At 60.0% G+C, this 11,343-nt stretch overlaps 1 protein-coding gene across 2 annotated transcripts; it reads left to right on the top strand.

Moving 5' to 3' along the window:
• On the top strand, nt 1–11,298 carry GLI1 (GLI family zinc finger 1). Of its 2 annotated transcripts, XM_062202095.1 has the most exons (12): nt 1–82; nt 3,455–3,573; nt 3,730–3,822; nt 4,833–5,028; nt 5,255–5,399; nt 5,737–5,826; nt 5,918–6,055; nt 6,338–6,487; nt 7,452–7,616; nt 8,012–8,242; nt 8,757–9,024; nt 9,406–11,298. In XM_062202095.1, the coding sequence occupies exons 2-12, from the start codon at nt 3,474–3,476 to the stop codon at nt 11,139–11,141; spliced, it is 3,312 nt and encodes a 1,103-aa protein (XP_062058079.1). In that variant the 5' UTR covers nt 1–82; nt 3,455–3,473; the 3' UTR covers nt 11,142–11,298. The 2 variants fall into 2 exon arrangements, with proteins under 2 accessions (XP_062058079.1, XP_062058080.1); XM_062202096.1 differs by lacking the exon at nt 3,730–3,822.
• The last annotated feature ends 45 nt before the right edge of the window (nt 11,299–11,343 follow it).

Genomic DNA, 11,343 nt, shown 5'->3' with positions numbered 1-11,343 from the left:
CCGCCCCCCTTCCCCACCGCACACCCCCCAGCCCAGACTCCTGCCCTGGACCGCGCATCCCGAGCCCAGCGCCCAGACGGAGGTGAGAAGGGGGGCGGGCGGGGGACCACCTGGGAGCGGTGGGGGAGGGGGATGCGCTGCTTCCGAGGTGTTCACCCCTGCCTGGAGGGAGACCTGGGGTGCAGGGACAGAATGGGGGTGGGCGAGCCCGGGGTGAGTTGTTAGGAAGTCTGGGGGAATTTTTTCCCCCCGTTTGTATCTCTTCATTCCCTTCTTTTTTTCTTCTGACAGTCTGCGTGTCTCTGTCTCGGGCAACCGTGGGTCTCTTTGTCTGTCTCCGCCACTCCCCTGTGTTAGAAACATCTCACTTTCTCGAGGCTGGAGGGGTGGCTGGCCTGGGGTCTGCAGGGTGGAGCGGGAACTCCAGGTAGCATCTTGAGCGCCAGGCATGAGGACGTCGGGGCACCCCGAAGGAGGGCGCTCCAGGTGGGGTGGGCTTAGGTGTGTGTGAGGCAGCAGAACCACGGGGAGCCTGCTGGGCCTGAGCCCCCGACCTGCTGTGGCGATGCGCCTGCAGATGCGGGACGCGAGCGTCTTCCGGACTAGGCCGGGAGCTGGCGGGGCTGTCCAAGGTCTAACTAGGCCTTAGAAAGACCCCAAAGAATTTTGGGCTCCCGAGCCTCTAGGGCTATGGGGCAGGCCGCTTAAGAGGAGCTGGGGAGACCTTTTCTTGACCCTCTGACCTCTGGACCACCGGGGCAGCTGAAGCCAGCCGCAGGGAGACCCCTACTGGGGCTAGGCGGGACCACCGGCCATTGCCAGCCTATATATCCCGCTTGGCCCCCCGCCCAAACGGGAGCTGCGAACCCAAGCCCCTCCTCTGGCTCAGACCACCCTGCCTGCCCTGGCTCCCCGCTCTGAAGCCTCTTTCAGGCCCCTTGACCCCGAAACAATCAACCTTGGGTAGCCAGCTTTGGGGGCAGGATTAGAGAAAGGGGACCCCGTAGCGGCGGAGGGCTGAGGGTTTTAGGGGGCTGGCGAGCTAGGGTCTTCTTAGCATAGGCCCGTAAGTTCCAGTGGAGGGCGAAGACCTGGCCGTTTCCCGGGGAGACGCGAAGGCCGGCGTCAGGGTGGTTTTCCCTAGGGGGGCGGGGTCCCGAGACCCCCCCTCATTATCTCCCCGGCATCCCCGCCCGACGCGCAGACCCCGCCCTTGACGTCACTAGGGGGTTCCCGGGGGTCCGAAAGGGTTAACCCTTGGGCTGCCGGGAACCCGAGGTGTCCACACACACACACACACACCTTGTTTTATTTACCCCGTCTCTTTCCCCTCCCTATAGTCTAAGGATTCTCTTGCTTTGCCACCCCACCACGGGGATCCCCACTCTCCAAAAGTGCTCCCCAGGGCGCCGCTGCCTGCTTTCGGGATGCACGGAGAGGAGGAGGAGGGAAGAATGTGTCCCGCCCCTCATCCCCCCCCCCCCCCACACACACACTATGGCTCGCTCGACTGGGCTCCCGGGGCGGGCGGGGGAAGCGGAGCCGTCTGCAGCCAGAGCCTGCGGCGGCGACTTGGGTGGGCCGAGGAGGCACGGGGGCGGGGAAGGCGGGACCGGGGAAGGGGGCGGGGCCGGCTCCTGGGAGTTGGGGAGCGGGGGTGCGAGGGGGCACTCTGGCGAGCCGGGCTCCGGCGCGGGAGCCGGGGAGCTCCCCACCACACCCCGCACCCTCACCCACTCCCAAGTGTCCCGGCGCTGGGAAAGCGGGCGGCGACCTTGTGCTTCCACTAGTGCGAAAGGGAGACGTGGGTGGGCCGCAGCACGCGTGGGCGGGGAGGGATGTCGCCCCGTTTCCAATCGCGCCTGGCTGGCGGCTGGGCGCTGGGGCAGGAGGACCACCGCGTGGGCACGTTTGGGGGAGTCTCGTTGGCGTCGGGGGGGGGGGTCCTTGACGAGTCCGCCTCCTTTCCCTGAGTGAGTCATAGAGGAAGGAGGCGGGAGACGGGCCCCCCCACCCAGCTGCCAGCCAGCTGTGCCCCCCGCCTCCAACTTGAGTGCCAAGGTCGAGTTGGGAGGTCCCCGGTGCTGGATCCGGGGGGTCGGCTGAAGGAGGAGGGGTTAGGAAGGGTACGGCCCTGGTTGCGGGGCTCGGGCCGGGTCTTGGGGTCCGAGTTCCGCTCCCCGTGTTACCCCTCCCTCACCCTAAATCCCAGCATCCCGGGATCACCCACCGCGCCGGCCGGCCCGCTCCCGGTGGCTCTCCACCCCGCCCCGCCCCGCCCCGCCCCACCCTCGCTCCCGGAAGCCCGGAAAACCCGGGGTGGAGTATGAACCGGAGTTTGAGGAGAAAAGCAGACAGCAGCACCCGCTTCTTCCTCACTACTTTCGAGTGGCTGATGAGTTTGTTTTTCATTCTCCTTAATGCCTTCCCTCAGAGTTCTTTTCCTGTTCCCCAAAAACCAGACACCGAAAGGCTAAGTGGGCCCAGATCCAAACCACGGCAGGACAACGTCAGCTTCTGTCCTGCATACCTACCAGTCCCGGGAGGCTCCCCCAGAAGTCTGACCCACTCCTACTCAGAGTTCTCTACCTAAGAGAGCCCTAGCTCTTCCGTGCTCGCTCCTGACCCCGCCGGCCTGTCTGGACTGTGGCGAGGGCTCCTCCTGCTGGATACTGGGGAGACTGTAGGCTGTCTGCGCGGGGGCCAGTGAAGGAAAGGAGGCGAGCCTCCTGGGGCTTAGGTCAGACCCTCCCTAAGTGCCCGCAGCCCAGCCTTCAAAGCTGGCTCCCTGTCAGAGCAAGAAGCAGAAAATCACCTGAAGCTTGAATAGGCACGATTAGTCCATAACACCCCCTATCCACACATACACACCTATGGGGGTTAACGCTCAGACCCAGTTACCAAAAAGATCTCCAAGACTGCAAGAAGGCCTTTATCCCTTGGGGCATTCACCCTAACCCCGGCCCTGGCAGGAGGATGCTTATTTGTTGGTTATTTATTTATTTCACAGACGTACACACACACACACACACACAGAGCTTCCATCTGCTGGTTCACTCTCCAAATGCTGGCAAACCTGGAACCAGGCCAAGCCAATGGCAGAAGCTGAGAACTCCATCCACTTCTCCCATGTGGGTGGCAGGGGCCCAACTACCACAGCCCTCCAGGGTGCACATTAGCAGGAAGCTGGAACAGGGGGCAGAGCTGGGACAGGCAGGACCCAAATCCAGGTGCTCTGACATGGGATCCAGACAGCCCAAGCAGTGGCTTCACTGCTGGCCAAATGCCCACCCCGAGTGGTGCTCTTTTCAACCTGGTTTCCAGGGAAGACACCTTTGAGGGCCTGGGGGAACAGAGACAGCCCTGCCCGGGGTCCTGTGCCTGAGATCATGAAGGGACCTTCGCTAATTCCCTCCACCTTGATAACCTGAGGTTCTACCTTTCCCTTCTGCAGCGTCCCTGCCTCCTCCACCATGTTCAACTCGATGACCCCACCGCCAGTCAGTAGCTATGGTGAACCCTGCTGTCTCCGGCCCCTCCCCAGCCAGGGCCCCCCCAGCATGGGGGCAGAAGGTCAGTGCACCTACGCATTTCCCATCTGTAAGCGGCTTTGAGGCTCCATGTCCTACGGGCTTGGCATTTGGGATCAGGTCTTGCCTGGAGTTTCAAGGTGAGGCCTTACATGTCATGCACTCTCACACCCCCATTCCAGCCATCTGTCTTTTCTAGGACTGTCTGGTCTGCCCTTCTGCCACCAAGCCAACCTCATGTCTGGCCCCCACAGTTATGGGCCAGCCAGAGAGACCAGCAGCTGCACCGAGGGTGAGGCCTCAGGCACGTCTTTCCTCTCTGCCCCTCTGGGACTTGTTCTGAAGGAGAAAGTGGGTGGGCAGAGCATCTAACTAGAAGCGGGCAATGTCCAGAGATGTGAGGGCTCAAGGCATCATCAAAAGGCCACAGATGGGATCAGCAAGACAAGCAAAGTCGCTTATTATTATTAGAGAAGCAACAGACAGCGAGTTCCCATTTTCTGGTTCATAGCCCAGATGCCACCAACAGCTGGGGCTGGGCCAGGCCAAAGCCAGGAACTAGGAACTCCATCCAGGTCTCCCATGTGAGTGGCAGGAACCCAGTCACTTGAGCTATCACAGCCGCTTCCTAGAGTGTGCACAAGCTGGAGCTGGAGTCAGCAGTGGAGCCAGCTTTTGCACCCAGGCACTCTGATGCGGGACGTGGGCATCTTAACCCCTGCACCAAATACCCAGCCCTCAAGTATCTTTTATTTGCTTGGAATCAGGACCTACAGGTTGAGTACAAGGAGACTTGCTTCATCACCATTTCTTTCTTTTTTTCTTAAGATTTTTAAAATTTATTTATTGAAAGGTAGAGTGAAAAGACAGAGATCTTTCATCTACTGGTTCACCCCTCCAAATGGCTGCAATGGCCAGGCTGTGCCAGGCTGAAGCCAGGAGCCAGGAGCTTCCTCAGTTTCCTTCGTGGGTACAGGGGCCCAATTATCACTGCCGTCCAGAGGCACATTAGCAGGAAGCTGGAGTAGGGAGCAAAATTGAGACAGGCAGGACTCAAATCCAGGTGCTCTGACAAGGGATCCAGGTATCCCAAGCAGTGGCTTAACTGCTGGGCCAAATGCCCACCCCTGACTCCGCTGCTTTCCCAGGAGCATTAGCAGGGAGCCGAATGGGAAGTGGAGCAGCTGTGACTTGAACCAGCGACCATATGGGATGCTGGCATTGCAGGCATCAGTTTAACCCGCTATACCAAAATGCCGCCCCCTTCTTCAACATTTCTATGTCCCCTGTCTCCTGCCCCAGGCCCACTCTTCCCTCCTCCCCGGAGTGCAGTCAAGTTGACCAAGAAGCGGGCACTGTCTATCTCACCTCTGTCGGACGCCAGCCTGGACCTGCAGACCGTTATCCGCACCTCGCCCAGCTCCCTCGTGGCTTTCATCAACTCTCGCTGCACATCCCCTGGAGGCTCCTATGGCCACCTCTCCATTGGCACCATGAGGTGCAGGCAGCCCCAGACTAAGAGGGCCCTAAAGCCCCTACCAAAGCCCATGCAAAGCCCTAGCCCTCCAAGCCACGTGACCCTACTGAATCTTTGCCATTTCAAAGGCGTTGCAACCCTCCCTGGCACTACCTCAAGCGCGTCTCATACTGAGTCTCCCAGAAACCCTCCTGGAGGCTTTTTCGGCATCATCTTCAGTAACTGCCTTCTCTCTCCTCCTCCCCAGCCCCTCTCTGGGATTCCCATCTCAGATGAATCACCAAAAAGGGACCTCGCCTTCCTTTGGGGTCCAGCCCTGTGGGCCCCACGACTCCACCCGTAGTGGGATGATGCCACATCCTCAGGCCCGGGGACCCCTCCCCACTTGCCAGGTGAGAGGCCCCATATGGCAACCCGCTTCCCCCAGCTCAGGGTAGGGGAGGGAGTGGAGGGCGTTATAGGAGAAAGGCAAAGAAGGGAGGACAGGGAATATAAGCATTCAGCTCCAGAGAGTGAGGAGGCGTGGCTGCTGGAGGCTCACTCCTTGGGGTTCAATCACACCCTCCCAATGAGACCTCACATTCTGCCCTTCAGTTCACCTGTGCAGGCTGAAGTCCCTTCCCAATGTAAGGGTTCCAGTTGCTTAGGTGGGGGCACTTAGGGCGGGACTCCCCCTTCCTTCAGCCGGCCGTTACTCTGACCACCCTCACCTCTTCCCCCTGGGGGCAGCTGAAGTCAGAGCTGGACATGCTGGTTGGCAAGTGCCCAGAGGAGCCCTTGGAAGGGGACATGTCCAGCCCCAACTCTACCGGCACGCAGGTAAGAGGAGAAGTGGGGCTGGACCTCTGGGACCCTGAGCCAAACCAGTGCTGTCACCCACATGACCCTCAGATTGCCTCTGCTGCCCTAGGATCCCCTGCTGGGGATGCTGGACGGGCGGGAGGACCCGGACAGGGAGGAGAAGCCGGAGCCGGAATCTGTGTATGAGACTGACTGCCGCTGGGATGGCTGCAGCCAGGAATTTGACTCCCAGGAGCAGCTGGTGCACGTGAGCCGCAGGGGGTAACAGGAGTGGCTGGCTGGAGATTCTGGGGGGACACCGAGGAATGTGGCTGAGGGCCAGGGACCAGGGCTGGGGGTCAGCTGGGCAGGCAGAGGCTCAGAGCTGCCGCTTTGCTTCAGGGAGCTGGCAGGATGGGCAGGACATGCAGGATATCATGTTCCTGCTGCCCCTTTCTCCCCTCCAGGTGGAGCTGTGGGGGGAGGGAGGTCTCTTCTGGGTCCTGGGGGCACGGGGAACCTAGGAGAACCTCTGTATCCTCTTCCTCAGCATATCAACAGCGAGCACATCCACGGGGAGCGGAAGGAATTCGTGTGCCACTGGGGGGGCTGCTCCCGGGAGCTGAGGCCCTTCAAGGCCCAGTACATGCTGGTGGTGCACATGCGCAGACACACGGGCGAGAAGCCACACAAGTGCACGGTGAGCACTCACTTCCCAAGCCCCGGGTCCCTTCCTAAACCAGGGCTCCCAATCAAGGTACGGCCTGAGGCAGACTTTCGCCATCATAGGCCCTTTCCTCTACAAACAAATATGAAAATCACCTGGGGGGCAGGTGTACAGCAGGTTAAGTCAACACATCTCATTCCAGAGGGCCGGTTCAAGTCTCAGATATTCTGCTTCTGATCCAGCTTCTTGTTAATGCTCCTGGGAAGGCAGCAAGAGATGGTCCAAGTATCTGGGTTCCTGCTACCCGTGTGGGAGACCCAGATGGAGTTCCTGTCTCCTGGCTTTGGCCTGGTCCTACCCTAGCCGTTGCAAGCATTTGGGGAGTGAAACAATTATTTTATTTTTTAAAGATATATTTATTTGAAAAGCAGAGGGAGAAGGAGCGAGAGAGAGAGATCTTCCATCTGCTGGTTTACTCCCTAAATGGCTGCAACAGCCAGGGTTGAGCTAGGACAAAGCCAGGACCTGGGAGCTTCTTCCAGGTCTCCTGCTTGGGTGGCAGGAGCTCGTGCACCTGGGCCATCCTATGCTGCTTTTCCAGGCCATTAGCAAGGAGCTGGATGGGAAGTGGAGCAGCCAGGACTTGAACTGGTGCCCATATAGAATACTGACATTGCAGGCTGCAGCTTTGCTTTCTTCGCCACAACCCTAGCCCCTGAATCAATCAATCATTTTCAAAAAATCATGCCTGCAGGGGGAGCTGCTCTGGCTTGCTATCTCCAGGGCTTGGAAGTCACGGTGCCTCCAGCGGCTTCTGCTCCCCCAGCTCTTAGCTGCCTGCCCTCGCCCACTAATTTTGGAAATTCTCTGGAAGGCCCAACGCTCTCCCACCTTGGATTCTCTTCTCTGGTGCATATACCCCTTGAGATTTAAGGTCCCTTTCCTCTCCACATCCTCGTGTCTGCGAGCTACCCTTTGATGCCTCCATGGTCCCTAGTTTGAAGGGTGCCGGAAGTCATACTCGCGCCTCGAAAACCTGAAGACACACCTGCGGTCACACACGGGTGAGAAGCCATACATGTGTGAGCACGAGGGCTGCAGCAAAGCCTTCAGCAACGCCAGTGACCGTGCCAAGCATCAGAACCGGACCCACTCCAATGAGGTGAATGCCCCAGCTCAGGGATCCCCTACTTGAGAAGCCACCTCCGGGGAGCCTCCCCTATAGGAGCCCCTTAGCACAGCACCTGCTCCACAGAGGTGAGTCCTCCTTCCCCATAAAATCCACCCAGAGAGGGCCTTCTGAAGACACAATTTCCACCTGTACCCTCCTCCTACCTCCAGCCAGTCAAAGGCTAACCTAAGATAGACCCGGTCCGGAGGAGACCCCAATGCTTTCAACCCGTGGGTGTATGAGGCTTCCAGCCCTGGGCTCACCTCTTTCTAACCCTCCTCCCCCGATCTCCTCATCGTTCAGCCCCACCCAAGGGCCCCCCAACCCTCATACCCCATTCATTTGCTTTGATCCTTTTGCCTCTGCCTTCACTCTCCACCTGACAGAAGCCGTACGTGTGTAAGCTCCCTGGCTGCACCAAACGCTACACAGATCCCAGCTCACTCCGAAAACACGTCAAGACAGTGCACGGTCCTGATGCGCACGTGACCAAGCGGCACCGAGGGGATGGCCCCTTACCCCGGGCACCATCCCTTTCCACGGTGGAGCCCAAGAGGGAGCGGGACGGAGGCCCCGTCAGGGAGGACAGCCGGCTGACGGTGCCAGAGGGCGGCATGGTGAGAGCCCACGTGTCCCTGTCCCACCTCCGCTGCCTGCCCTGCTGACATGCTGCTGGGTCCTTTCCGACCCAACTGGCCGCTTTCTGGACATTGCTCTTGGGCGGCCAGGCTTCTTGTCTCTCATCCCAGTGTTGTTCCTTCTAGAACTCCAAATCCAGGGACTTGGGTGTCCTTAATGATCTCATTCACTCACCAAACTCTTCTTTAAATAACACTGCCTATGCTATCCCCAGCCTTGGACCTGGACAGTCTTATGTCCTTCTCACAACTTCCTGAGAAAGGAATTTGCTCTCTCCATGTTCAGATGAGGAAATAGGTGTAGAGAAACTGCCGGAGGTCACAGGACTAAGAGTGAACCCATGAGCCCGCGCGGCCGCAGCTCTGCATTTTGCACTTGCCCAGCCCTGTCTGCGCCTGTACGCCTCCCCTAGCCCCCAGCAGTCACTCGCCAGGTTGAGGGTGCTGTGGGGAACCGGGAGGGGCCTGCCCTCAGCCCTCGTCTTGCCCGCAGAAGCCACAGCCCAGCCCTGGGGCCCAGTCTTCCTGCAGCAGTGACCACTCCCCAGCAGGCAGTGCAGCCAATACAGACAGTGGCGTGGAAATGACCGGCAACGCGGGAGGCAGCACCGAGGACCTGTCCAGCTTGGATGAGGGGCCTTGTCCTGCTGGCACAGGTCTGTCCACGCTTCGCCGCCTTGAGAACCTCAGGCTGGATCAGCTGCATCAGCTCCGTCCAGTAGGGCCCCGGGGTCTCAAGCTGCCCAGCTTGGCCCACACTGGTAAGATCTCGGTGTGGGAGGTGGTGCTGGGCTGCTGTGTAGGTCTGCCCTGAGGCTGGGAGGAGCAGGTCTCCTCCGGTCAGGGCTGCCATAGAGCACCTCTGCGCCATTAGAATGAGGTCCCCCTTCCTCGAGGCCCTTTTTTTCTATCTATCAGAAAGTCATTGTACTATCTAAAAAGTCTGTGACATGAATACTATTCCCTGAGATTGCACAGTGTACAACCTGTACAGTTGTTCACAGCGGCCCTGACTCTCTGCTGCCCCAAAGCAGGAGAGGCTCTGGGGAGAGACAGAGATGAGCAGTCAGGATCCAGGAGCCTGTCCCTGGGGTGAACTTTAGGGGGTTCTGTGACCACCCTGCTTTTTCTGTCACTTGCAGGCACCCCGGTTTCCCGCTGCCTGGGTCCCCCGGTCTCTCTTGACCGCCGCAGCAGCAGCTCCAGCAGCATCAGCTCTGCCTACACTGTCAGCCGGCGCTCTTCCCTGGCCTCCCCCTTCCCCCCTGGCTCCCCCCCAGAGAATGGGGCATCCTCCCTGCCAGGCCTCACGCCTGCCCAGCACTACCTGCTCCGGGCGAGATACGCCTCTGGCAAGGGGGGCAGCACCCCACCCACCGCAGCACCCAGCCTGGATCGCATGGGGGCTCTGCCTGCGCCTCCTTGGAGAAGCCGAGCCGAGTACCCAGGATACAACCCCAATGCAGGGGTCACCCGAAGGGCCAGTGACCCAGCCCGGGCTGCTGACCGCCCTGCCCCAGCAAGGGTCCAGCGGTTCAAGAGCCTGGGCTGTGTGCATACCCCGCCTGCTGTGGCAGGGGGAGGAAGGAACTTTGATCCCCACCTCCCAGCCTCCATCTATTCTCCACAGCCCCCCAGCATCACTGAGAATGTCGCTATGGAAACTAGAGGCCTGCGGGAGGAGCCAGAGGTTGGGGCCTCCGTGATGGGCAGTGGTCTGAACCCTTACATGGACTTCCCGCCCACGGACTCCCTGGCCTATGGGGGACCTGAAGGGGCAGCAGCTGAGCCTTATGGAGCTAGAGGCCCAGGCTCCCTGCCTCTTGGGCCCGGTCCACCCCCCAACTACGGTCCCAACCCCTGCCCCCAGCAGGTCTATTCTGATCCCGCCCCGGAAACATGGGGTGAATTTCCTTCCCACCCGGGGCTCTACCCAGGCCCCAAGGCTCCAGGTGGAGCCTACAGCCAATGTCCTCGACTTGAACATTATGGACAAGTACAGGTCAAGCCAGAACAGGGGTGTCCAGCGGGGTCTGACTCCACAGGATTGGCACCCTGCCTCAATGCCCACCCCAATGAGGGGCCCCCACGCCCACAGCCCCTGTTCTCCCACTACCCCCAGCCCCCTCCTCCTCAGTACCCTCAGCCAGGCCCCTATTCCCAGCTCCCCTCTGACTATCTTCCTTCCGAGCCCAGGCCTGGCCTGGATTTTGATTCCCCGACTCATTCCACAGGACAGCTGAAGGCTCAGCTTATGTGTGATTACATTCAGTCTCAACAGGAACTGCTGTGGGAGGGTGGGGCCAGGACGGGGGTACCAGTCCAGGAACCTCCCTACCAGGGCCCCAAGTTTATGGGGGGTTCCCAAGTCAGCCCAAGCCCTGCCAAGGCCCCAGTGGCTGCATACGGACCTGGCTTTGCACCCAGTTTGCCCAATCACAAGGCGGGATCTTATCCCACCCCTCCACCATGCCCTGAGAATTTTGCTGTGGGGACAAACAGGGCTTCCCACAGGTCAGCAGCACCACCCCGACTTCTGCCACCGCTGCCCACTTGCTATGGGCCCCTCAAGGCGGGGGGCACCAACCCCAGCTGTGGCCATCCTGAAGTGGGCAGGCTGGGAGGGGGTCCTGCCTTGTACCCTCCCCCTGAAGGGCAGGTGTGTAACCCTCTGGACTCTCTTGATCTTGACAACACTCAGCTGGACTTTGTGGCTATTCTGGATGAGGCCCAGGGCCTGAGTCCTCCCCCTTCCCAAGACCAGGAGGGCAGCTCTGAGCCACCGCCCTCTGGGACGCCCAACATGGCTGTGGGCAACATGAGCGTCTTGCTGGGATCCCTGCCCGGAGAGACGCAATTCCTCAACTCTAGTGCCTAGAGTGGGGGTACGCGGCCATCACAGACCCCCGTTTCCTACAGGGTTTCCATCCCTCCAGAGATGTCAGGGAGAGGAGCCATGGCCCCTGCATCCGATGGCACAGGAATGGGAGGGCCAGGCTGGAGACTGTACATAGTCTGCATATGTTTTGGAGAGGAATTTGAACATGACACTGCTTCCTGATAATAAAGGAACTGCACCA

This window comes from Lepus europaeus, chromosome 10 (genome assembly GCF_033115175.1).
Source record: "Lepus europaeus isolate LE1 chromosome 10, mLepTim1.pri, whole genome shotgun sequence".
Lineage (NCBI taxonomy): Eukaryota > Metazoa > Chordata > Mammalia > Lagomorpha > Leporidae > Lepus > Lepus europaeus.
This window is presented reverse-complemented; position numbering and strand designations above follow the sequence as displayed.